We start from the raw sequence: 27,902 nt of genomic DNA on the forward strand, positions 1-27,902 counted from the left end.
CACTCCAGGAAAGAAAATTAGCACAGCTGTTACTGTGGTTTATCTCTTTCGGTGTGCATAGTATCCTGATTTCTTTTTCTACAAGGACGATGTCACTCGAGTTTGACTTGCCTAATCATCTAGAAACAATTAATATTGTACTGAAAAAAAATAACGGTACGTGTTTAATGTACATGTATGTGTCCATTAATTGAGCTAAGTAATCTCTTGATATGAAAAATATTTCTTTTGTTCGTTGTAGGTAACGAAAAGGGAGAGGAACTTGTATACTGCTGAGAGTGACAGGAAACTAAACAAAAACCATGTCAAAATATTTTTCCATTCAACCAACAGACAGTTAATTATTTGGTATATGCAGTTTTTGATATTTATTTTGTTGCAAGTGTTTAGGTTTTTTTTGTAATTATATCATTCGTGTGACAACTGACAGCCGACAGGCATAATAGTTAATTACTAGTCATATTAAGCACAGTACATATCATCATCTATAGATTTCTAAAACAGGAGTAAAACCAAATGTAATCAACAAGAATTAATATATTGTATAATTTGCTATGTTATGGAGTAGTATATGGATCCTTCGTTGATCGCTCTACATTATACTGAAAATTTGATCTTAATTAGTTTATAATATACATTGGATGTTTGCGTCAGATTTAGAAATATTACAAATGTAAATCGTTTTACTACGTTGATATATGGAACAAAATTAAATTGTATTAGCAGTTCTTTCATTGCATTGTTAACAATATTGTCATTCACACTCATCTTTTGTTTTTCTTATGCTTATAAGTTAAAATTTAAATTTTTAACCTTACATTTGGAGTTGATTTTGAGATTTTTTTTCACCGAAGTTTATTTTCTGGTCTTATCTTTTGGATAACTAAGAATACATATATAAAAGTTTTATTCACAAATTATTTTTTATTTATAAATATATTGTTTTACTTTTTATATGAAAAAGAAAACAAACAATCATCCCATAGCCAACACGTTAAAAACATGAACAAGGAACGTGGCGACGATGATATGAGAAAGGAGCAACACTAGTTTTCTAGTGATCTCATACTAGGAATTTTGCATCCAATGAAAACCTCCATTTAATTAAATTAAGATAAACTCCCCTTACGGTCAAATTAAGAATCCTTCCAATAGATGCTTCCATTGTATCACCATCTCCTCGACTTGCTACTCCATTTTTTGAGTCATCGAATTCAGGCAATGGTCGATGTTTCTTAGGTCGAATTCAGTTGCACACGCAGTGGCGCAGTTCGCCAGTTCAAGAAAAATAAATAAAGTTCAGGAACAGATAATTTCGTCTACTTAATTACTCGGAAAAAATATTGTCCATATATAATCATTGAAGGTAAGTCTAATGAAGAAGCATATATACGCGTGTTGTTCGTAGCTTACGGATGTACTGTCTCCGTTTCATATTATAAAACTTTCTAACCTCGTCTAAATTCATTACCATCCATATAAATCTAGACATGACTAAAAAGTCTTACATTATAAAACGGAGCTAGGGAGTAGATTATTGCGAGCATCTCGGTTCCTGAGCTACTAAACAATATGAATCAAATACGATTTCAAAAAGAACTTTCTTCATCAGTTCATAGATTTTATTAAAATCAACTTCTCAATTTTTTTAAATTTTAATTTCTTTATTTGTGCTATTAAATCATTGTAATATATAAACTCAGCTTTATCATCAATATTTGTCTTATTCAAAAAATTATGAAAATATATTTTATTTTGTTTGTGACTTAATTATTATAAAAACTTTAAGCATGACTTGTCATTTTTTATATTTGTACTAAATTTTTTAATAAGATGAATAGTCAAACGTTGCGACCAAAAAAGTCAAACATTTTATATTATAAAACAAGGTAGTATTACATTCTATCCCATAATAACACTTGCATATAGTATAGAGCATTTTTTCAATCCTTGAGGAGGTACCACTGTTTTCTATGTAAAATTTGGTACCTTATAGTATCTAAGATACCAAGAGATATTAAATTTTACATAAAAAATACTGGTATCTTCTCAAGGATGGTAAAATTACTCTATAGTATATAGTTTATAGTTCATACATAGCACTTGAGTTATTGGCATAAATAGTGCTTTACAAGAACATGAAAATTATTTTAACAAAACAACAACATTAAGTTCGGTAGACTTACCAGTATGTAGTGTATTCTACTTAATCATAGCCAGAGTAATGCATGGTTGTATTAAAAAAAAAGATCTAGTACAAAAGTAAACTTTGCATGAACATAATATGTATGACTATATTCGATGTGTTATACAAAATTTATGGATTTAATTACAGAATAAGAAAAACAAAATCTTGCATGTCTCATGAGGTATGGGCGTATGGCGGGGAAATGGTGCTCTCATTTAGGACTTGTTCGGTTAGTTGGGATTTAATCCCCAAGAGCAATCTATCTGGGGGGATTGGGTGAACCTCTCCCGTGTCACCCAATCCCTATGGGGTTTTGAATCCCTAACTTTTCCATAATCCCTTTCATAAAAGCATCCATTCGTTTTAGCAGGGATTTATAGAAAGTATCAGGTTGGGATTTTACACATTATTACACAAGATAACGTGATTTTTTTCCATACCACCGATGAAGAGGATTAATTCCTCGGTCAAGACAACGGAAAAATCCCGGAATAGGCGGCTAGAACCCCGACTAGGCTTAACCGAACAACAATTTTTCTATGGGCCGGGATTTATTCCGCAGAGGAGAAATCCAAGGGGTTGTGGCCCAATCTCGTTCGATCCCCCTCTAACTGAACAAGGCCTTAGGAGAGGAGAGAGAGAGAGGAGGGAATGGACTCTCAAGCGATGGACTTGTAGTCGCTGCTGTGCATATTATAAAATTTTCTTTGTGTATTTAGATTTATCTATATATCAGCATATATATATTTTATATGTGTGTTTAGATTTATTAATACACATATAAATTTAAGTAAAACCAAAAGAATCTTATAATATGGAGGTGATAGAAAATCTACGTCTATGTCTTTTCGTTTCTGCTTGTACTTAAGCCAAAATTTAAGAATTTAATCATAGATTTAGAGTTAATTTTGAGGTTTTTATTATAGTTTAATTTTCAGTCTTGGCTTTTAGATCACCAAAAACACGTATATAAAAGTTTTATTTACAAACCATGTGTCTTTTATAAATATATCATTGGTTTTCTCTGAAAAGCCAAACAATCACCCCTTGTTTTCAGAAAAGGTGTACTTGTAAACAAATAAACATCAAGTCCCTCTTTAAAACTCAGACATACACTCATTCTTCTCTCTATGGGCTCGTTCACAGGAGGGAGGGTTAAGCAGTCTAGTCAGGCACGCAAACCAACAAAAACCATTAGTGTATGATTAATTAAGTATTCGCTATTAAAAACTTGAAAACTAGATTAATATGATATTTTAAAATAATTTCGTATAAAATTTTTTAACAAAAAATACACTGTTTAGTCATTCGAAAAACGTGCGTAGTGGCTCGAGAACGAGCCCTATGTATAGCACCCTTCACACGAGGCAAAGGGGAACCCATATAAACACACGCCTACGCACAAGGAAACACGCTCACACCCCCTCTCTTTTTGTACAGAGACACGACACACACGGAAGAAATGGAGCCGAGCTTGCCGCTGCCGCACGCCGCCGACCTCCCCACCGGCGCCAGCGAGCGCAGGCACGCGTGCTCGGCCAACCATGTCTATGGCGGCGGCTCGGAGGACGACGTCGACGACTTCGAGTTCACGCCCCTGCTGCCCCAGCGCCGGCGGCGGACGGTGGGGCCGGCAGCCGATGATCAGTGCCGTCCAAGAACCGCCGTCGTCCACGCCGCGGTGCTCGCCCACGCGCCGCCGGCGCCGCAGCAGCGCGCGCCACGGCGTCGTCTGGCGGTGGCGGCCAAGTCGGGGTCCACCGCGGCGGCGGTGACGGCGCGGAGGGTGCGGTGGCACGAGATGGCGTTCGGGTCCGTGCGCGTGCCGGCGGCGATGGACATGGGCGAGATCAGGAGGCGGCTGCAGGCGCGGCGCCGGAGGCTGGCCGACGGTGAGGGCGACGCGGCGGCGGCGGCGGCCGGGTGGGCGCCGTGGAGGCTGATACGGTCGCTGAGCTGCAAGGGCGTCGAGGCCGTCGCCGTGGCCGCCGCGGCGGCGCCGGTGAGGCTCATGTAGTCAGTCAGGCAGGCAGGCACGCAGGCCTCTCCCCTCCCTGCCGCAGTGCACACGGCGGCGCCGGCTAGCCGGCCGGCGAGGTGGCGCGCAGGCAGGCAGGTTGTTGGTGGAAGTTGAAAGGCACGAGAGGGAAGCGGTGGCCATAAATGTTGTCTTTTTAACATCTTTTTTTCTCCTCTTCTCTTCTCTTCTCCTCTTCCCTTTGTGTTTGATATAATTAAGATTAGTTGGTACATAATGTCCATGTAGTTAGTTGTTTTTTTTTATTGATGGTGTATCATACTATATATTAGGACTGATCCACTGAGAAATTATGACAACATCCTGGAGCTCCTCATCATGGAAATTGATCCTCTCCTCTCTGACTGTTCATACAGATACAGATGAATTAGGATGTATAGTAACTAATTTGTTTCCTGAAAAGAAAAGGTGCAACAGTGTTGGTGTTAAAGTCCAAACCTTTTAGGATTTCCATGTGTTTATCAGCAATTTATGAATATCAAAATTAAAGTTATGAAAGTATTAGGATTATTCATCATAACTTCCAATTGCAGTTGCTGATAAGAGACTAATTAAGAGTAGGGGATTTGTGTATGTATGTAGCTTTGTGCATGCGTGCCGCATGCGTGTGTCTCGAGGAAAAAGAGTATAAAGTGTATAGGTATAATCAAGGTGAAAAAATGTAGATCTCTCCTCGGTGATGCAAGCATCTAGCTTGCTGACTTAATAAACCATACAACAAACTTTTCTTTCATATAAGTAGTAATTTTTACACCCAAAGAGCCAAATCATCAACCTAATTAGTGCTACCCAAGTTTTAAAATATAAGACATTTTTTCATCGGGACAATATTTTGATCAACAAAGTAATTTTTTAAAGTAAAATTGATGTTATTAGATTTGTTTTCAACATACTATCTTACGATTATATTTTCACATAAATAATATATTAATAAATTAAGCGTGGGTAAAAATCTTATTTTCAGAAAATAAAATATGCCTTGTATTGTAAACCAAGGGAGCATAATTTACTAAATATTTCCTCTGTATTTTAATAGATGATATCGTTAACATTTTATCACACGTTTGATTATTCGTCTTATTAAAAAAATATATGCAAATATGCAAAAATCTAATCTATAATTAAAATATGTTTAGTAATAAATCCAATTAAGACAAAATAAATGATAATTACATAAGTTTTCTGATAAATGATTAAACATGTAACAAAAAGTCAATAACATCATCTATTAATATACTACCTCCGTTTCCTAACGTAAAATGTTTGACTTTTTTTGTTGTAACGTTTGATTATTCGTCTTATTCAAAAATTTAGTATAAATATAAAAAATGATAAGCCATGCTTAAAGTTCTTTTGATAATAAAGTAAGTCGTAAGCAAAATAAATAATATTTCATAACTTTTTGAATAGGACGAATGGTTAAATATTGTAAGTAAAAAAGTCAAACATATTATATTATGAAACAGAGGGAGTATATTTTATGGCTTATCACACACATCTAGGTTTGTACACTTTGTGTCACACGGTGCTTCTAGAAAATACCTTTCCAACTCAAAACCCTTTGGGTCTTGGAAGGAAAGAGCTTCGAACATCAAGGTCGGAAAATTTAACTATTTGCTACTCTTAAAAGTTGCAACTCTTTAAATGTTATTTTTAGATTTGGTCTTATATATTTAAGCGGAGAGAAGATTGCTTAATATTTTGTCACTTTTGTCTATATGGTAAAATATTAAGCAGTCTCCATCAAAGGTTGAAGAATAATATTTGAAGAGTTGCCACGAGCGGTAAATAGTTAAATTTCCCCATCAAGGTTGGGTGGATCTTCTTCCATATCAGGCAGACCTTTTTCATTAACGAGAACTACTGCCTCCGGTCGTGATGGAGCCAGAATTGCTAAAATTCAATTGTTAACGGGCCAGAAACTAATCTAGTTTAATTAGTTCAAGTCCTCGTCGAGACGAATTTAAGTATGGTTTTGTTCTTAATACAAAGTCAACCACCTAGCTCCTCTTAAGTTAGCCCGTTTAAATTGTTAAAAGGGACTGGAAATTAATACTAATTTTGTTTTAAACTCATTTTAGCTACACTGATTAGCTTTGCGAATCTCAAATCATAGGGAATGTCAAGCCCCTGCTTAGTGCCCACCATCTATGCTGTCCATCTTTTGTCTTATAGAAGGAATAAGGCAAACAATATTTCCAAGCTAAAAATAATTTATGAATAAAATTTTTATATACGTGTTTTTAATGATCTAAAGCAAAAACCAGAAAATAAACCATGAAGCAAAAAACCCCAAACTCAACTCTAAATTTAAGATTAAAAGTTCAAATTTTAACTTATAAGTAAAAGCATAAGTGAAAATATAAAGGTGGGATCTGCTATGGCATTTGGTGAGTTTTCACAATTGAAGTTGATGCATGTGAGTTATTTTCACATTACATCCATTGCCCGTCTTTATCGTAAAGAAACTGAAACCCTAAACCAAATTCTTCGCACCATGAGGTTCTTATAGCGTTTATCGAATCGATCCAATATTAGAAGATGAGATCAAGTCCATGGTATATATATATTGGAGTAGCAGAAATTTTTGCCAAAGATTTTGGACCGTCCGTACTAGATGAATTCTTTTGAGCTCACTCGAGGAGAGGATGGATTCGAGTTGATGATTACTACCCAGTCGGCTTCAGCAGTTGCCTTTGTCAAAGCAAAAGGAAAGTGATAAGAGAAAGAAGAGGGAGAAAAAAAAAAGAAGAAACAAACACACACACACACTGACACACACACACACAGAAGAATCCTTGGCTCTGTGAAAAGTTGGGCAGCCAAAGGTGAACACCAACAGCAACAGTGCTAGGCTGTGTACTGCTTCAGCTAGCCATGGATGGATGGATGGATAGTTGGGAACTTGGGATACCTCTCCTGCTTTTGCAACCTATCGTTTTGATGCTGCCCTAGCTTGCAAGCAAGGCAATCTACACCCTTTTCCGTACAAAATACACAGGATACGTATAAGTGGCATTCTGTCGTCTAAAAGAAAGTAGTACCAAAGTTTATACAAGACTAGCAAAATTCATGATGTTCTCTAATGATACATTAAGACTAAACCATTATTCTCAAACTTCAATTAACAATAACATGAGTACAATTTGCAAACTAACTTTTTTTTCGTCCCAAAATAACCAAACGGCGGGTATTGTTCCAAGCTCGTAAGTACCTCCTTGCACACATTTAAATTTATAGTTGCATTCGTTAACAAAGATGAGGCCACTTGTGGCAAACTCATGTCCATCACCACATACTTCTTTTAAGACTGCACAATAGAATATCTCCAACGTCTTCTCAAGGACAGTAAAACTATTCCACGTACAAATACGAGAACATGTTACGTAGTATCACAAAAGAAAAGAACACATGAACACAATGAACTAACATTGTTTGTCTTTTTCATAAAAAAAAACGATATATTTACAAACGAAAAATAAATTATGAAATAAAACTTGTATATACATGTTCTTATCAATCTACATGCAAAGGTTAAAAAATAAACTATAATAAAAATACCTTAAAATCAACTCTAAATTTAAGTTTAAAAATTTAAATATTGTTTATAAGCATAAGCAAAATGGCTAGGCTTTATGGTTTCTGAGGAAAAGTTTCAAGTACCGGCCTGCGTTGGAATCTCCGCCGCCTGCCCTATAACAGTACCTACGGTTTAGCAGAATTTATCAGATAGAAATTCGAATCCTAAATTTTGAATTCAACAAAGTTTACCGCCAATATCATGGATCCTGTCCTCAGCCAAACGTGTCTTTTTTTTTAAATACTGTTGTTCCACTGACCAAATCCTTGTGTCAATACTGGATCATAGACAAGACCAGAAGCATAACCAAACACTACGATTCCTGGTAGGCAGCTTTTAGACAGGGTACTGGCCATTTTAGGACAGAATAAACATCATTGACAACTCCTTTCTATGGCGGTTAATAATTGTTACTGCTAAAACACCAAGCATATAGATGTATAAAACAACACCAAAGAGAGGGGCAATGTGTCAATCCCTATTAAAAGAGTACGAGCAAATGATCCAATATCCGCGACAACACTTTCCAAGACAAAAAAAAACCTGGGTACACAGAGAAAACCAAGGGGGGATGATAGAGGAGTATCAGCTCCCTAACCTCTGTCCCAGCTTGGTAGAAACTACAAAAGCCACTCGATAAACATGGAATTAAAGAAGTCTTGAGTAAATCTAAAACTGTCCTCACAATGTAGGCACTGTAAACTGATCCTAGAAGAAAAATACCACATTTCAGAGATATGGTCATGTCATAGGGTCAGCAACACAATGTGCAGTTTACAACAGCTACTCAGCCTGCTTGTTACCTAGTACCTACAAAGAGAATTCAGGATAAGAGTAAATTGCAAAATACCCTGGAAGAGAGTGAGAGGGAGAGAGAGAGAGAAAGAGAGAGAGATGAACAGTCACCTTCGATACAAAGCTTTGATATCATCGCGAATGACATCAGTCTCCAACAATTCATCTTTGCAGTCATCAATATCAACTTGATTCAGTTTGAAGTCTTCAATTGTGCAGCGCTCACTCCATTGAAGCCATAGTTTTGGTATGACTTCCTTCTTGAATGCAGTTTCATGGGCCTTCTCCTCTGGAGAATCGGCAGCTACAAGCCTGTACACAAACACTTTCTTCTTCTGTCCAGGCCTGAATGCGCTCCCAATGGCTTGGGATGTAACAGACGGGTTCAGGTGAACATCTAGGATAACAATTCTTGATGCACCCACAAGGGAGGTACCCTCCCCAAATGCCTCAGCGGAACCAAACAGAACCTTTGCATCCGCAGAGCTGTTGAACTGATCCATTGCCAATTGTCTGCCTTCAGAGCTACTATCACCATTTATCACAAAAATTTCCTTCCCTACATGCCAGCCCATCTCTTTAACCAGCAGCCTTTCCAAAAATTTCATGGGGAGTGTATATTGACTAAAAGCAAGTAATTTCTCTCCTGCAGAGTTGGCGAGCGAAAGGATATTCAGAAAAAACCTGGCCTTCACCCCATCTCTCAGGTTGATACTGTTGAGCAAGATATCAACCGTAGCATCCCTATCAACAGCATTAGCTTCTGAAATTTCTAAAAGACAAGGGTGAATATAGAGTGCAGCCTCAACTGAACTTGTTTTCACCATCTCATGGCCTGTTTCTAACTTATGAAGAACACCTTTCTGCTTGGGACTGAGTTCCAAGGACACACTGAAGTCTAGTAAGCCTGGCAATTCATCTAGCATCTCACCCTTACAATATTGAATCACATCTTTGGTTAGTTCTCTAAGACTTCTGATAACATTAACATTTTTTGTCATGTCATCATCATTCAGAAGGGTATCTTCCACCAACTCAGAGACCTCTGTTATACTCTTTTTACCTGATATTTTTAGTTGGCGCATCATATGCTTAACAACAGGCTGGGACATCTTTAGAAAACCTGGGAATACGAGATTCAAGATGTTAAACACTTCCTTGACATGATTATGGAAAAGTGCACCAGACAGGACTACTTTACATGGCGTTTGCACTTTGTGCAGAGCTTGTAATATATCAGTCTCCTGAGTGCTAGGTGTATGACCCTCATCAAGTATCAACAAGCTGGTGACCATAAGAAGCATGTCCCTGCATTCAGTTACAGCATTTTCATCCCTATCATCACAGACAATCTGGGTGAACTGCTTGGATCCAACAAAGAGTATGCTCCTCTTGGAGTTCCAAGATTTTAGGACCTCCAGTTGCTCTACTCTTTTGTCAGCCTTAATAGAACTGAAATCATACAGTGGTATGTCCTCCACTTGCCACTGCTGGAATTCCTGCTTCCATATACCTAATATCCCTTCAGGAAGCACAATGAGGGGCCTTGCAGTGGGATATCTTGCCATGAAGCCTTGAATGAAACTAATAAGCATAAATATTTCCCCTGAACCTGGGGCATCAACAAGAATGCAACCTCTAGGTTTATCAGTGACCAAATTATTAACCAGGAATTTGAATCCTTCCAACTGATGAGGCTGAATATTCTTAGCATGTCTTGGATGAATGGCGATATCTTCAGAGAGACTAATAGCATCAGTGTCTACCTTCTTCGAGCAAGCCTCATAAACATTTGTTCTTTTCCTTGGGACCTGATATAAAGAACATTAAAAACACTTTCCCAATTATATATCATCTACTATGCAAATGTTACACATTCAAAATTTCAAGATCACCAAGTAAAACCTTGTAATAGTTTATGAAAGCATTCGTGTTTATTACTGAATGTATGCTTCATATCTTTGCAAAAGGAACTAATGCTGAATCCACCACAATACTGACAATATACATCCACATTCAGGAAGTTTATTTGGGAAAATGAAGTTATGTAGTTTCAAGAAGGCCTAGTTTTTTTTAATTAAATTGTCAGCATTTTGATTACTATATATTTCATAAATTCTTCTTGACTTTCACACCCTCCATTGTCATGGACATCCCCTTCCATTGTTAGTGTCATGACTTTGAAAGCATCTAATTTGTCTCCACTTGTTGCATGGGTATAAGAGAGATTAGGAGGGGAGGGTGATGTGAAGAACAAGGCAAAAGTATAGCTAACACTAGACACCAGAGTTTCATCCAAAACTAATTTGCAGGGCTTGTGTCTCTAATGTGGGGATGAAAACTTAAAAAGAACTCCCTAAGCTGTGTGCCTTTCCTCTCAAGAAAGAAAAACAACAAACAAAAAAGTTATGTGCTCATATTTTTCACAAACTATAGTTACAGCTTACAAGCATATATAGATCTTGCTTTTGCAAAATGAACAAAAAGTTTAACCTATTGTCTTTAATAAATTACGAACCTTTTTCCACTGAGAGTGAAATATTTTATCAGCTGCTTCCACAATCAAACCACATGTGTGGCATACTTGGCCCAAATCGTCATAAACACAAATATCATGATTGCAGTCATTGTCCACCTGCCTTTTGTTGTCCACTTGTTTTGTATTGGCTGCCCCTTCTGATGTGTTGAGCTGTCCAAAACATATAATTAGAATGCAGATTTCACCAGGATTGAATTCAAAGCAGGTATGCAGATTTAGCATGATAGATACAAAACTTTAAAATCATAAAAAAAACATTTTTACCACTTATTCTAATGCACAGTGACTTATATTAATAGCTTTGTGCAAAGCAATTTTCAGTCTTTGACCGATTAATGAACAATACACACAAAAAAAAGCAAACTTTAGCACACAATAGGGAAAATGGCATAAGATTTAAGTATGCTAAGTCAACTTGTACCTGTGTGCTTTCCAGAGCTACAGTAAAAGCATCCCAAAGCTCCTTAAGATTATCAGCTTGTGGATCTAGATCACCTTTTCTTGTCCTTTGCCTTGTGTTGGCCACAGTGCCATCATGAGAGTGGTAGTTGGGATCAGATTTCCGCTTCTTTCTCTCCATATGAACACGGTTTTCTGCTACCGCATTGCTGATGGCCTGTAAGTAAGCAAAAAGTTGACTGTTGAAATATGAACTGTTCCATCTTGTAAGTAGAATTGATTTAACAAAGAGTAAATTGCCTCGTGGGTAAAAAAACTTAGCAAGTGGGTGCACAAAGTACTTAAAAGTTAAGCCCATGGATTACAATATTGGCAGGTGGGTACATTTCAGTACAACTAAACATATTTCAGAACTTCAAAAAATGGATTATTTTGTCTGGAAAAATTGACAGTTGAATGAACATTGGCTGAGTTTGATAATTTTGCTAAATTAAACATTGTTTTTTTTTTGGGGGGGGGGGGGGAGGGGGGGTTGAGAATTTCCTATTGAGGGGGGACCAAAAAATCCAAATACTGAACCCTGTTAATATGCAAAGTTGAATATCCAGTGCAATAATTGCAAGTGAAAGGCACATACCATAATTGCTGTTTCTCTTTCTTCTGCTTTCACCATGGAACAATTGCAAATTCTTACTAGCACTGCTGCAGTGCTGTATCCCCAAGCACAAATCCTATTTTCGACAGAAACTGCAATACAGATGGAACTTAGATTGATGTCAGTGTATCAAAATAGATAACCCCATCCAATACAGATGGCATAACTTGTCTGCCATGTAAATTATCACTAAAATAGGAATACTTAATCCAATATTAATTGGCTTCTATGCTACCAATGGTAACACCCCCTCTTGGGCCCCTTGTCCTAATAGCCATTACACAACACCCTTTCTTTTCAGCAGCTCATCCTCGAGCTGCAAAGTGACCTTTAGGTTGTAGGCCCAAATGACTAGCCATAAAGATCCTAACATAGGTAAGATTCAAGTTTTTTACATCTCGACTCCATACATTGTTATGAACAACATATAAACCTACGATTATTGGAGATTGTTCTGTCATCTTATTGTCATTAACCGCAGGCCATCCCTATCCAGAACTTCTGAGAAGAAAAGACAGCTCCATGCCCGGATAGTACCTTAGAGGCTTGTTTGTACCAGTAGACAGAATAGCCCAAAGTTATACAAGATCTAGTAAAGAGCCTATGCACCTTCACATTAGCCCAATCCAGCCAGCCCAAGAGCCAAGAAGTGCACGCCAAGTGTGCCTTTCCAGCCCCTTACTGGGAACCACACTGACTCCCTTGCCTTTTTGCCTTGCCCCATTCCTGCCCCTAGAGCCCCTGCCTCCTGTGCCTCTGCCATGCACCACAATAGATGGAGACAGTGCTGCCTCTCGGGAATGATGTTGTAACACCTTTGCTTCCTTCCGGTGACGCACTACTGTCGATGCCTCCACCTATAATGAGGGCACCGTTGCCAGAACCAGACACATGCATGCGTCCCATGGAAGTGCATATAACCAAAACATGACAGTGGAAGACTTAGGATCATGCTAGCAAAAAAAAGTTGATTTAACTTACAAAATAAACATCAAATATAATTTATGCTATACCAACACCTTGAGGAAAAAAATCTATCTCCACCTCTCTACCTTCTGCTGTTAGTGTTCCCTTGATGATAAGAGAAACAGAATACTTTGAATGGATGTTGGTTCCACTGTTATGTCACTAACTTTTGGAAGCCTCCTAAGGTGTGGGGAAGTGTACTGACTGTCCTTTTTATATTGACGGATGCATGAACCCTTACCATCCATGCAGTTAACTCAAACAGGCACCACACCTGGAACTAGCATAGTACCAGATGTGGAATGGAAATTATGACAGGGAATATACCGTTCAGACTTAATGGGTCTGTTTTGTCATCGATGTTCTTATGTGGCCCAAAATGGCCTTGAACTGCAGAATGAGTTAGAGTTCGGTTGATTCTGGGAAAAGATAAGAAATATAGATTGGACCTGATGTGCTATATTTACAAATGGTTGGTCAGAACACATAGTCATAGCCAACTTGAATGCTAGACAAAAACAAGCTACTCCAAATGGGGTTTTCACCATCATCTCTTAAATGCAAAAGTGTTCCTTAGTTATCATCTCAAAGTCTTGATTTCCCTTGGTAGTTCGTTTGTTTACCTTGACAATTTTTCATGAGCAGTTCAACTTTTGGCAGTGGTACACAGTTATATTCTATACCAGTTGTCGCCAAATCTGTCAATACACCACAAATTTGATTGTACTTCCATGTGCAACTATAGCCCCAATACAATGATGTTGTCACAGAGCGCAATGGTTAAGCATTATGCCAACACAAAAGGGTTAAATTTGAAGCTCAGGAAGGACTTTTTTTATCACGTCCTACTTTACTTTTAAATACAGGTAACCACGTTTTTTGAACGAATCTATATCGTAACGTGCCTTATACTCATATTTGCTGAACTATAGTTTGGTATGGCACTGTTGCAAACAACCAACTTTAAATTGGTATATATGCAACTTCTAGATATTTGATGTCAAAATACTCATTGGACTTCCATACTGATAGGGATTTAATCCAATGTTCTTAAGGTTAAGCAAGGTGACTCCCCCCCACTCTTAAGTGTTAAGCCTAGCAACAAGCACAGCAGATCAAAGCAACAAGAAGCAGAGAAGACAGGGAGAAAGATAAGCTATCCAGGGTGACCACCAATAGATGGGGAGGGTTGGAGCCTGTAAGATTACTCCAAAAAGGGAGCTAACAAAGAGCTTGACAGAACAATGTAGCTATGGGAGGGAGACAATGGCCATTGCTAGGATTCCAGCTACAAATGGTTGTGAGCAGAACTCCCATAGGAAGCAGTTAGACAAGAGGAGGATTAATGGGTTGGCTAACCATAAAAAGACTAGGGTAAACACACCAAGTGACAACCCATTCTAATGCAGACACTTTAGTGTCCTAGCTTATCATGAAAATACCACGGTCAACCTAAAGTATCAAGAGAAGAAAAGAATCAAGTAGATAAGATAGAAAATTTTCACTTAGAATCTACAACAGATTATACAAAACTCAGTGGTCCAAAAAGTAAGAAGTAAAACATTATTCAGGTCAACTGAAAATTGAAATAGAACCCATTGCCAACAGATTCAAAATATCCAATAGTTATTCAGAACCTTATACAAGGTGGTACAGTTTTTTTTTCCAAACATAATGCTACTTATGCTAAGTTGCTAACATATCTTTGGATAGTCAACAGCAAGTTTTTCCTTTCTGGCAAAAGGATCCATCAGTCAACTTGTCAATAAAGTTGTACTGGATTCACCTTTTGCTAAAACACGAAATTTATCAAGGAATTTAATGGGCTAGAAGAACACATCCACTGCAATATTTTCAGGTCAATGATAGCTAATTGCAAGAGCTAAATCAAACAAGTTTTCCCAAATAGAAGCAATGATTTCTTTCAATGGTGTGATTAAAGTAAGCCAAAACAGAAAATTATTTCGTTGTATACATCATGAATTTGTATAAGGTTGCATAAAGCTTCTAAAAAACAGACACCATATCCTGGTAATAATGTAATAATAGACAACTCAAAACATGATGTAATTTCCAGCATCAAAAAAACAAACAAGCGTCACTACATACAATAGGAATTTCACAACCTGCTTTAGAAGCAAACCAAAGAAAACAAGGGTAAAGTAGCGACTACAATACAAGAAGGTACCAATTAGATGCACAGATAACTCCCGCTGGAGAAAGTGTGGCCAGCCTCATTAAACTGAGTCGTGCCATCAGTGGCTGGGCAGAGTTTGATGCCAGACAATGTAAATGGCCCTTGGTAAGCAAACTTCACCATCCCGACAACCTCTAGCTCACCATCCTTTGAGTCCTGATCTACTGGCATCCGAGCCCTCAGCCGTCCAGCAGGACCTTTGAGGGGAATGTCTGGGATGTGCCACCTGAGCTCCCTCTCTGCCCGATTCAGCACAGCCTTGGGTGAAACATTTAGAAGAGTTGGGTCCACGGGAAGCTTAATAATGAATGTAACGTTGCTCAGCGGCTGTGGCATCATTGGGTTTGATGCGAACTGAATCATCACCGAAAGCAATGTTCCACTATGTCGCTTCACAAGGCGCATCCTCAAAGGAAGAGGTGAGTGCTTGGGCAGAAAGCTGTACTTCATGATGGGGATGGGTTCCTCCTTCGGTGGTGTCCGGACATGGAACATCCCATTCTCGAGGTTGCTCAACACAGCGCTCTGCAATGCAGCCTTCTTCATTCCAGATGTGCCCTCAAGACGGAATGAGAACTCTGTCTCCTTACCAGCCACCTTCTTTGGTGGCAATGTTCGCAGAAAGATTGTACCCTTTAAACCAACACGAGCAAGAATAGACTCCTTAAATTCTGCATTGATCTCCTCCACGATGTATAACTCAGGGGCAGTCATCTCTGTGCTCTTTGTCACCAACAAGTTCTCCAGCGGGGTGCCACCAGCTGCATTTGTTGCCTGTCCAGCACTAGTGGCCAAAAGCTCAAGACCAGTGATGCTCTTATCCTTATGGTCCTTCTTTGTGGTGGTAACAAACTCTGATGCATCTAATCCACCCCCAAATGGTGCATTGAACCCTTGAAAAGCCTCGGCCAGTGAAGCCTCCTCATTGCTGAACTCAATTCCACCATAGTCACCCTCAAACCCTTCAACTCCAATAAATGTTGGCTTAGTCGCCTCAGCTGGTGGTAAAGTCGTGACCTCCAACCCAGCAAGTGCAGCTGCGGGATCAGCAACCACAATGGCAGTCTCCTTGTTCTTCTTGAACCCACCAACCAATGCTTCCTCAGGCTTGTTAACCAGTTCGCTGGCTGCAAATGGGTCCTTCTCTGCAGGAGCTGCCTCCTCCGGTGGAGCCTCATCCCCGGTAGCCGCAGCAGCTGCAGGCGCAATGTTAGACGCAGAGAACTCGTCACCGGCAGCAAGTGTCTCTTGGGGTAGCTCGAACGAGGCGCCCGTGAAGCCATCGCGTGCGGCATGACGGTCGTGGGCGAGGTGCTCGACGGCAGGCCAGGGATCAGCACCGCGAGCACGAGCCTCGGCATCAGGAGAGGAGTTCACCATGCGGGCAAGGTTGTCGCCATGAATGGTGGCAAGAATCTGGGAGAGGCGAACGGAGCCGACGCCATGGAGGACGAGATCGAGGGCGAGATAGACCTCCGGGTACTTCCGGTGCACCTTGTCCGGTGTGACATCGACGCCGCGGCAGGCGGCGACGACGACGGAGACGGCCTGGTTGACGGCGTCCGCGACGGCGAAGGCGTGCACGGCGGGGGACGCGTGGTCGGAGGAGGTGGTGACGCCGAGAACGTAGATGGAGTTCACGAGGCGGTACACGACGCGGTACTGCGACTCCACCCCGACCACGAGCTGCCCGGACCCGGCCGCGAGGGGGTCGTCCCCGATGGCGTCGAGCGAGGCCGCAGCCGCCGCAGAGGACGCTGACTGCTGCAGCTGCTGCTTCCCGCGGGCGAGGTGGAGGCGCGCGAGGCGGAAGGCGGAGACGGCGGCGAGCGCGCGCGAGACGGGGAACCAGGAGCGCGTCTGGAGGAGGATGTCGGGGCCGTTCACCGGCTGCAGGGAGATCGCGAGGCACGCCATCGCCGCCGCCCGCGCCGGCGAGGCGGATCTGAGCCTAGGGTTAGGGCTCGGATCTGAGCGGGAGAGAGCGAAGCGGGGGTGAGCTGGTTCGGTGAGATCTCAGCGCGAGGGGAGTTGAGAGGAAGGAGACGGGTGCACCAGCCGACCGGTGGACCGGGTGCAGCCACTGCTGATGAGCCCACCAGTTCATGGGCGGCCCGACCCGGCCCGGCCGATTTTACCGTGCTGGGCTTGGGCTTCACAGCCCAGAAACCCAAAAAGCCACAGCACCGACATCGGCCCAACCCCAATGAACCCTAATCCCTAGCCCAATACAAAGACAAAGGAAAGCAGAGCACAAGGTTGGGCTAAGGATTATCCCACAATTTGAGAAGGCCTTGTCATGAAGGCTAAAAACAGACACCTTTGGTTCTTGTCTCTAATGGGATAGATTATGAATTTGCCATGATCCACGGTATTCATGCCAAATCAAGTTATGTTGATGTTGCATGCTTTTTTCTTCACGTTAGAATTTTTATTCAATCAAGCGCAACTTTCATATAGGTAAAAGAAATTTCACCAAAGTGTGAAAATCCAAGAAATGAACATGCAATCAATGTAGACGCTTGACGTGGTCATGGGTAGCCTACCATCACCACCAACTTAGGCCCAAAAATTAGGCCAGACTTTGGCAAGTATAGGCCCTATGCCTTTTCTGGCTACGCCTAATGCGTTGCAAACAATAGCATAAAAAGCTTGTCCAACCTGAAAAACGTGCTTCCATATAAAAGCTTAAGCTAAACCCTGGACGTGATGAAATAGAGGGATAGAGATCATTAATCAAACTATCGCCGCCATTTCCCATTTTAGTCTTCCCCATAACCACCACTAGCCATTACATCTCCTTGCATCCCCTACTCGCCATGACAATAACCAGATGTTGGCTTAACTCTAACCCAACTCCATCTTGCATGGACGTCAGTGTGTGCTAACCATACACTACTCAGCAACTTAACAAATAGAAAAGTATATGATAACAAACATCACCAACCTATCATTTGCTTCTTCCTAATCATACCTCTCATCTCTTTATTTCTCTCATCATCACCTCACAACTCTTATCAGTGTTGGTTGCTTAAAAATTTAGTACTTTAGTGATTATTTTAAGCCTAAGGTGATAATCGACGAGATGGTTGCCTAGTGGTAACAACATGATTCTCACAACACATTGAGCAACTATTTTAGCTAAAATTGCAAGCAACAAATTGATAATATTGTAAGTAAAATCACTGAAAGCACTTACCTAGGAGAGCTTTTGATGATGTTTGAAGTAGAGCCTAAGATCGATGCAAAAGCCTTGTCGTGGATCAAGACAATGAAGATGGCGTGAGCAATCACGTAATGCTAAATAACTTGACTGCGATGTTTTTTTACCGGCACAAAGAAAATGGTGGCGTTGGATTGCAATGTTGCTCTCGCTAAGCACGGTGCATGTCGTGCGGAGGAATGCAATAATCGGGAACTAGATCCAAGGAGTGGGTAATATAGAAAGGGAACTCTGGTAGCATGCGAGGAACATATTTATTATAATTAATATAGTACCAAAATTATCATACACAATTAGCTCCGACGATTTGTTTCTAAATTATCTGATACACAATTAAATCAGATTTCACACATGCAGTGGATAGGTGCATGAGCCAATAGGTATACCGCGTGCAGCCACCACTACAAAGACATAGCTAATGAGCCGATCTATCGGCTCGGCTCGGCTCAACGCTAGGTTCATGGGCCACTTGGCCCAATTTTACTAGTGCCTAAAAAGGGCTTATGTTTCACAACCTAGAAACTTAGCTCTTCCCAAAAGGTATGATGTTGGGCTAGTTGAGGGATAATTTTATTTGTCTCGACATTGAGCTTCGGTTTTAGTTGCCTAACCTATTATTTGAGTAGGTCTTGCGACAAGAAAGGCTAATGTTGATGCCTCTAGTTGTGACTTCTTATGAGTCGGGTTATGCAGTAGTTGACATATATCCTTGATCTCTTTACCCTAAAATAGCTTAAGTTGGTATTGCATGATTTTTCTTCATTGTAGTATTTTTATTCGATCAAATATTGTGCACATTTCTTACATTTATAAGAGATTTCACCAAAGAGTGAAAATCCTAGAAATAAACTTGCAAAGTTGACCCTAATCATGAGTTACTTGGACATACCTACGAGGGGGTCATCCTCGATGGTGTCGAGCTAGGCTGTCACTACCATCGAAGAAGAAGACGATTATTGTTTCTACTTTGTATGAGTGAAGAAGAAGGCAGATCTAGACTTTGGGTTATATCTTAGATCTAACTTCTAAGTGGGAGAGAGAGGGGATGAGCCATTTTGGTGAGATATGGGAGTGGGGCATGAGGAGAGTGAGTATCATTTGCAGCCAAGGAGGGCGAATAGACAATTAAAAATTTAAGGCTAGTGTGGAAGTAACGGCTTCTAACAAAACTTTTGTTGATAACTAATGGAATTTTCTTAGAAACATATGAAATCTTCATCAAACACAGAGAAACTAGCTCACAAGGAGAACAATAAATAGATTTATCACAAATTATATGCACAAACAATAACTAAGTACTTTGCGTCCACAATAAGCTAAGTAAGAAAAGGCAAGTGGAGTAAATGCACAAGTAGAAAGAATATCACCAAGTTTTACGCAAGGATTTGTTCACAAAGTTTAAATCCTTAAGGGGATTCTACTCTCCATTGAGGAGCTCACAAAGAGTCGGGTCTTCTTTAACCCTTTCCTCTAAGGGTTGCACAAATGCGCTCCTCCTTCCACTAGTGGTATCTCTAAACTTGCGGAGACAAGATCTAACCTTTACAAACATATTGTGACTCACCACAAGTAGTTTGGTGGCTCGAGAGTGACACCTAGCCATCTAGAAGTCCTCAACTTTGACTAATAGATACAACAATAACGACTTTTCTTGCGACTCTGGGAAGGCTTGGGCTACCAAATCATAGTAAATTGGAACCTCGGTTTCACCAAAATCACATATAATTAAAAATACTCATAATAGTACAATAGGGCACTAAAAAGGTAAAACAAACTATTTTTAATGGTTTCTTGATAAAAATTATTGATCCACTGCAATTTTAATGGGCGTAAATAAACTTCAGATGAATTATTTATGAATTTTAGAAGTTCTGTTGCTCTCTTAGCTAAACCGCAAAATGAGTTGATGACTTATTGAACAACGATGTGAATGAAACCTAGAAAACAAAAGGAAAAAACGAGACATTACCCTAACAACGAATAGACCCGTTAATGACTCCTGCTGGGAACATGTGTTCACGGTGCCACTACACGAAGCTGGACGACGAAGCAAAATGACTCAAAACGGTTGAAAACGACTATCGGCAAAACACGATTAGTGACTCGCATGCAAATACCGAATTCACCCGACGACTCATTAATGGCTCACAGGAATAGTGACGAAACTCACATGCAAATGGGTTCACATGAACAAAACAGAACCGTGTATGAATCACATATTCACACACAACCAAATCGATCTATCGCACGAGTCATGAAACTAATGAGCAGAACATGTCAACAACTACAACTTGCGACAAACATAGCGTAAACGACGACTTTGCACACACGAAACATAGGATTCGCATAGCAAAATATTGACTCAGTAATAACCACAAACGATGACTACTAGGGTTAGTGGCGACTCAGCTAGGCAGACGGCATCTGCGGCGGTGGCGCACAACGACGCTAGGTCAGCGATGGCTCAAGGGAGAGGGAGGAGGACAACCGATGCAAAGGAGAGGGAGAGAGAGCGATGCAAAACGTGCCCATAGGGCTGCTTAAATTGCATGGAAGGAAATTAGATGAGAAGTTTAGTGTGGACAAGGAATCCCAACAAACTAAGAAAGTTTTCCTAGTATGAAAGGAAAAGTACAGAGAAAAAGAAAAAAGAGATCATACAAAACAAGGAAACATATTATTGACAGAAAAAGAAAACAGGGGGAACAGAGAGGGCGGCGGCTAGGAAAGCATGACTGACCAGGGGTAGGGTGGCCATGGCGGCTTGGGCTTGCCCATGTGCGCGAAAACTAACTTCGGCCAAAAAAAAGAAAGGGAAGACACACTGCAAGGAAATAGAGAGAAAAAGAGAGAAACAGTCGCCAGAATTTTAATTAACTTTGAAGGACTTTTATTCATTGAAACGTTAATCTGTTTTCTCGCAATGTTCACTGTAAATCTTGTTAATCAATATCGACATAAAGAATATGACAAAAAAATTGCGATCTTTGGGTCCATTTAATTAATTTTATTTTCACTTAGTTAACTCTTGACTTAAGGAAAAGTAATTTCTTTGTTCTTTTTTCACTTATGATTTAGGCTAGGAAAAAACTCACCCATTACACGTATGACTTAAAGAAAACCCAATTTACCTCATTTTTGTATGGAACGCAAAGAAAAGGTGTCATTGGATGGAGATGCTGCTCTCGCTATGTGCAATGCATGCTAGTAATATTTGAGGCACATATTGATTATAATTGATATAGTATCAAAATTACCATGCACATTTAGCTATTGAGATTTGTTTCTAAATTATCAGATGTGCAATATTAAATCACATTCCATAATAGTGTGTGAGACAGGTGCACGACTCAAGGTAGACTTAGGCGAAGCCACGACTAATAAGCCGATCTATCGGCTTGGCTCGATGCTAATGAAGACCTGATCATGGGCCGAAGTGGGCCAACACTATTGTGCCACCATGGTCTTATGTTTCATAGCCCAAAACCAGAGAGAGTGAAAATTTACCTAGAAGGGCATGAAAGAACTTAGCCCGACAAAAAACACATGGTGTTGGGCCAAGCTCGGGCTTCTCTTTTTGTCTCAGCATCGAGCTTAGGTTAGGCTTGGTCATATGGGTTCATTGGATTCGGTTCTTTTTGGTCTAACCCAACATTGGAGCGGGTCTCCCAATGAAGGCGAAAGTCAAAACTTCTTTAGTTGTGACCTCCGATGAATTAGATTGCAAGCAAAGTTGACATGAATCCTTGATGTCCTTGTGTTGAATCTACCCTGTAGTCCACTGATTCGTTTTACTCATCATCATCATCGTGTGACACATCAGACGACCTAAAACATATGTATGTGATTTAATGATCCAGATCCTCCACTCGTATGACAGGTAGATGTTTCCATTTAAGATAAACCTTTGATGTGGAAAGCCAATAGCATATCGTGAAAGGATCACTAATTAAGAATTTTTCCTTCTTAAATCTTATGTAGTTATTTAATTTTTTTTGCATGTATGGATCACTAATTTATGATGAATAACATCTAATATATTATTTCTATATTAGGAGAGTTTCTTACATAAGACAAACTCTTTCACAGAATAACCGGAGGTTGGCGTATCCCACCATTGTTGTGTGTATCGTTTGCAACAACAATGATTGTTGGTAGGCAGCTAGCATGGTAGCACTCCCATGGTTGACAACACATTGACGCCATCCATAGTAGCAATGTACGTTGGAAGGCTATAGGTGTAGTGCCACTTTAACCGTTGGCAACACTTTAACATTGTCCGTAGTAGCATCACATGTTGTTTGCAATGATATTTTTGTTTCCTTCACTAATTTTTTTTTAAAAAATGCTACCTGATTAGAGTATTTTTATTTCTATATGTGTGTGCATACGTGTTGGTACATTATCGTTTGGAGGTGAACAATAATACGATGGTATAATTATGTCAATTGTGAAGAGAATAACACATACACCGTTACTTTTTTCTTTATAGGTACCGTAGTCTTGCAAATTTGTATTTTTGGAATTTTTTAACTATTATACCACCTGCATGGATAAATAACAATAGATAATCTATTTGTTTTTAGTATAAAATATATATCACTATTTTTATTTTTGATTTAGAAATTGAGAATGAGTACTACATAGATGTTGTATATGGTATTTTTTTTGCTTAATAGTTAAATATGTGTGATGCTATTAAATAAGTTTATTGTGAAATTATGTATAATAAGTAGATAATGGCAAAATAAGGATGAGATTTGCCTACCGATAGTGGGCTAGTGTGATCGAAAATCATCAACTAAATTCTAACTTATGATTAATCACTATTAGTAATATATAAAAAATATTTGATAAATAGGAATTATGTGTTGCCACTATATCTTGGTAGGTAAAATAAGTGAATCCTTTGATCTTGAAAGTGCATCTAGCCCCTAAAACGAGTTTTTGATGATTAATGACAATCCTAGTCAAAGCATGTGTGCACTAACATTTTGTGGATGCAGAGAAGTTAGAAAAGTTTGACTCATGCACGGAATGCGCAAATTTGATTAAAGTGAGAAGTGATCCAAAAGGCGAAAAGCGAACGAAGTTGAAGCGATAGAAGGCGTTTTTCTTTTTCGTTTTGAGTCATAAGACAATCTGTACTATTAAGAGGGGTCACCAAGTCGCTACATGCATCCGTGAGAGAGTAATGAGTGGTAGAGTCTTGTATGAGTGAAATTCTAGAGAGTCTAGACCGGACAGTTCAGCCGTAGGCTGTAGCTAGAGTATAAGTGTTGGTCGGACGGTCCGACCGCTAGGCCCGGACAGTCCGGCCCATATAACTTTATCCAACGGCTAGCTGACGTTTGACAGCCCTATATAAATCACCTCGAGATTCTAGCCGTTGGTGAGACTTCCAGTTAAAATAATAGGGTTCCTAGGTGTGTTCTAGCCCTTCCCAAGCCTCTCCTATTAATCCCAACACTTCCTAGAGTGATTAAGGCGATTATCAAGCCTAGGTTGTGAGGATAGAGATTAGTGAGTGATCATGAGTGTTCTTGAGTGATGTTGTGAGTTTGTGAGTGATCTTGAGCGACCAATGGATGCATGTGGAGACGTTAAGACCTATCACTCTTGCAGTTCGTGCTCCCCGACGAATAGGCGTCGCCCGCGAGCCTCCAAGCTTTTGGATCACCTGGGATCAAGTTTGTGAAGGTCGGTGTGCCTAACCTCCGCAAGGAAATAGGTAAGTTTTTTAGTCGATTCTTGTGTTTCTTCTTAGAAGGTTGTCGGGTAGAGCGGGTTGTAACTTAGGGCTAGGCAAGGCACCTTGATCTTGACCTTGGTGGTCAATCAAGGGCTTGCTAGCATCTAGGGGTGAACTCGGAGACCCGTGTAGGCCTTATGTGAGGAAGTCAAGAGAGGAAAAGGATCGAGAGGGATCTCGCTCAGTGGAGCGCCTCAACTGAGAGTAGGATTGAAGGATCCGAACTTCGGGTAAAAAATCTCTCGTGTTCATCTTTGCATATTTAATGGTTTCCTGTTATTCGTGTGATCTTCTCGAGTTCATCTTTCACACACATTGCGCGTTCCCAGGAACTTCACCAAGAAAGGAGGACTAAAAAGTCTCTCCTTTCACTGACCGGACGATCTAGTGTTCATAGCCGGACGATCTGGCCAGAGCTCTTGGCTTAACCCGAGAGCCTCGATCGGATGGTCCGGCCCCTAAGCCTGGACGGTCCGGCCCCTACTGACCGCTGCGATTTGAAGAATTTTTCAGGATACCTATTCACCCCCCCCCCTCTAGGCTGTCTCCCTGGGACTTCAGATCTGTGCAAAGTTGAATCCCTGTAGGAAATGAAAAAATTGCTACCGAGCATCCAATGAAAAGTAGTGAAAACATGTGTTTTTCCTAGTTACTTAACATGTATTTTTCCTACTATTACTTCAATTTTAACTTAACATGTATTTTTCCTAGTTACAATATGTAATATCAATTGGTTCTTGACATAAAAAATAATATGTATTTTAGTTCTTAATTAATATCTTGATATACTCAAATCAATCAAGACAATGTATATAACGTCGCAGAGTTAGCGCGGGTATATTACTATTAGATAACTAGAGAAATAAATGTTTGATGGATAGATAACTTCGAATGTTTGGTTTATATGATTACATTTGAAAGAGTTTAGGATATCTTGCTAAACTGAACTGTGGCATTAGCACGTGCATAGTACTAGTTAGGTTAAGTTGATGTTGGCTATTTTCTTTAATGATATTCCATCCGTTCCATGCTATAGGATTTTTTTGGTCTTTTCTAGATTTATTTATGTGCTAATGAATCTAAACACATCTACAAAACATATATATTGATACACTGATAAATCTAGGCAAACACAGAAAATCTTATAATATGGAATGGGGGAGTAGTATTTTATTTGATTAAAAATGGTGCAAATTTCATACAATTGAAGAATTTTCACCAAAGCATGGAAATCCTTGCGATAAACATGCAAACTAGACACTACACATGGTCATGCATGGGTAGTCCATCCAGCCATGACCACTAACCTGGGCCCCACAATTGGGCTTGTCAATCGGCCGATCGTCGATGTATGTTTTATGCCATGCTTAAACTACTTATAAGTCAAATTTAAATTTCAAAACTTAACGTTGGACTTTATTTTATGTTTTTCATCGTGTTTTATTTTGCATCCTTTTCTTTTGAGTTGCTATGAACACATATAAAAAGTTTTACTCGCAAATTATGTTTCATTTGCAAAAACATGATTTCACTTTTTCATCCAAAAAACAAAACGATGGGAGCCTATCTGTTGCATACGCGCACTGTTGTATATAAACACTTAGAACTAATCCTAGATATGAAGTAGAGGGATATAGCCTATAGGTTGTTACTTGCGCAGCCAATGCCACGGTTGCTTGAGCTTGTTGCTACCACAATTCTTCATCCTCCCCCCCCCCGTCATCAGTGTCCTTCAGTCTCTCCCTACTACCACGTGCAATTGGCAATCCCCTCTGTCTTCGAGCTATGGCCCTCATGGCTTTCCCCCCATTGCCACCAAGGAGTTGCAACCATCTTGGCCCTCATACATTGTCCATTTGTCACTAGGAGGTGCATCATCGTGATGTAGTAATATGTCATAGAAGCAATCATATATATGGTTGTATGACTTACTATGTTTAGGTATATTGTGAATAAAGTGGTATACAATACTTGAAATAGATAACTTGTTGATTAATTAGTATGTGACTCATTCATAAGAATCTTTATATGTTATGTTACTATTTGTAAATGGTCCACAATTATATCATATATTGAACGAATATGATTCTAAGATTAACACATGTATTAATTATTGATCATGTCAAATAGGTCATGGTATGGAGATAACAAATCAATCACGTGGAGACATGTTTGAGAAGATATTATTGGACGGACCCAAATGAGACACCATAAGGATTGCTATGTGCCATCAGTTGGTCTCAATTAGGAGTGGGCAAAAATAAACCGGGCACCGAACACCGAACCGAACCACACTGAACCAAACCGAAGTAGCGGTTTTTCCGGTTATCGCTTGGATGTTTGGTCTTTGTTTTGATCAAAACCGAAAACCAATTTAGAGATCGGTTTATATTTGGTGCAAACCGAAGACACCGAATAAACTGAAGTCCTCCCATAGGAGTTGGTTAGTCGCCTCGTCCCGAGCGATTAGCATATCCATGCATAGAATTTTCTTTTCCCAAGTAGGTGCAGGGGACATCCACCATCGTGGGTTGTGCGACATGCATGTGTGATATGGTCAATAGATGCGAGACCCATCAACTCTTTGCTCCTTGCACCATGCATGTATGAGGCTTCTCTTGTTCGGTATAAAACCAAACCGATTTTCTTTGGTTTTTTAATTCGGTTTTTTCTTTTTCTTTAGCTAATTCGGTTTCTATTTTACACAAATTGATCTTAACTTAAACTAAAGAAACTAAACCGGGTAAACCGAAGAAACCGAACGCCCACCCCTATCCTCAATTAGTGATGATTTTGACTTCTTAGACCTGAGATTGTAATGGTTCTCAACATGTGTTGTTAACTACTTAGGGATTGTCAAACGCTGCACCATGAATGGGTAATGATAAAGATATTATTTGGGTTTGCTATGAAACACATAGTGACGTGTGGATGATCAAGATGGGACTTGCCCTTCCTAGCTTATGAGAGAGATATCTCATGGACCAATCAATGTAATAGACTACGGAAGTGTATGAACATGTTGAGTGATTGAGGAGTCAATCATGAGAAAAAATAATCAACTATAAGATCGAGTGAATGATTAAATAATTGAAAAGATGGTCGCGTTATGCTTAATCGATACATGTGATAAAAGGGACTCAAACATTAACACACTATAGGTTCAACCGATGTGATATTTATGTATACTCAGTGCAACAATTTTCTTGGCTATAGACCGCTATTAACACCTGGTTAAAAAGGTGTTTTTGGGTTGCAACTGAGTATGCATGAACCTATCGGTCGCAAACTTAATGGGTTGGAACAAAGAGGATGGAGATTCGATAGGTGCTTAGTTCGGATAGGGATTCAAATAGGATTTATGGACTCATGCAGCCTTCTTGTGCTTGGTTTCAATGCTTTGCCATTGTAGCCATCATTGTTGGCTTTTCAAAAAGTAGTCATGATCCTGTTCTCTTTGTTCATACTTCGTCTCATGGTCGGACTATTCTTCTTCTCTATGTTGATGATATGATTATCACTGGCGATGATGCATATTTTATTATATTTGTAAAAGCACGCTCTAATGAA

The 27,902-nt window shown here is 39.8% G+C and overlaps 1 protein-coding gene and 1 pseudogene across 1 annotated transcript; both read right to left on the bottom strand.

Moving 5' to 3' along the window:
• Nucleotides 1–8,270: 8,270 nt before the first annotated feature.
• On the bottom strand, nucleotides 8,271–12,957 carry LOC102715965 (annotated as a pseudogene).
• A 2,246-nt stretch (nucleotides 12,958–15,203) lies between these two features.
• Nucleotides 15,204–17,368, bottom strand: LOC102703601. Its single transcript, XM_006659178.3, has one exon. The coding sequence runs from the start codon at nucleotides 17,272–17,274 to the stop codon at nucleotides 15,352–15,354; it is 1,923 nt and encodes a 640-aa protein (XP_006659241.1). The 5' UTR covers nucleotides 17,275–17,368; the 3' UTR covers nucleotides 15,204–15,351.
• Between the last annotated feature and the right edge of the window lie 10,534 nt (nucleotides 17,369–27,902).

Source organism: Oryza brachyantha, chromosome 8, assembly GCF_000231095.2.
Source record: "Oryza brachyantha chromosome 8, ObraRS2, whole genome shotgun sequence".
Lineage (NCBI taxonomy): Eukaryota > Viridiplantae > Streptophyta > Magnoliopsida > Poales > Poaceae > Oryza > Oryza brachyantha.

Coding starts and splice junctions, on each gene's coding strand:
- LOC102703601 (XM_006659178.3), bottom strand. CDS start 17,274: ATGGCGTGCCTCGCGATCTCCCTGCAGCCGGTGAACGGCCCCGACATC.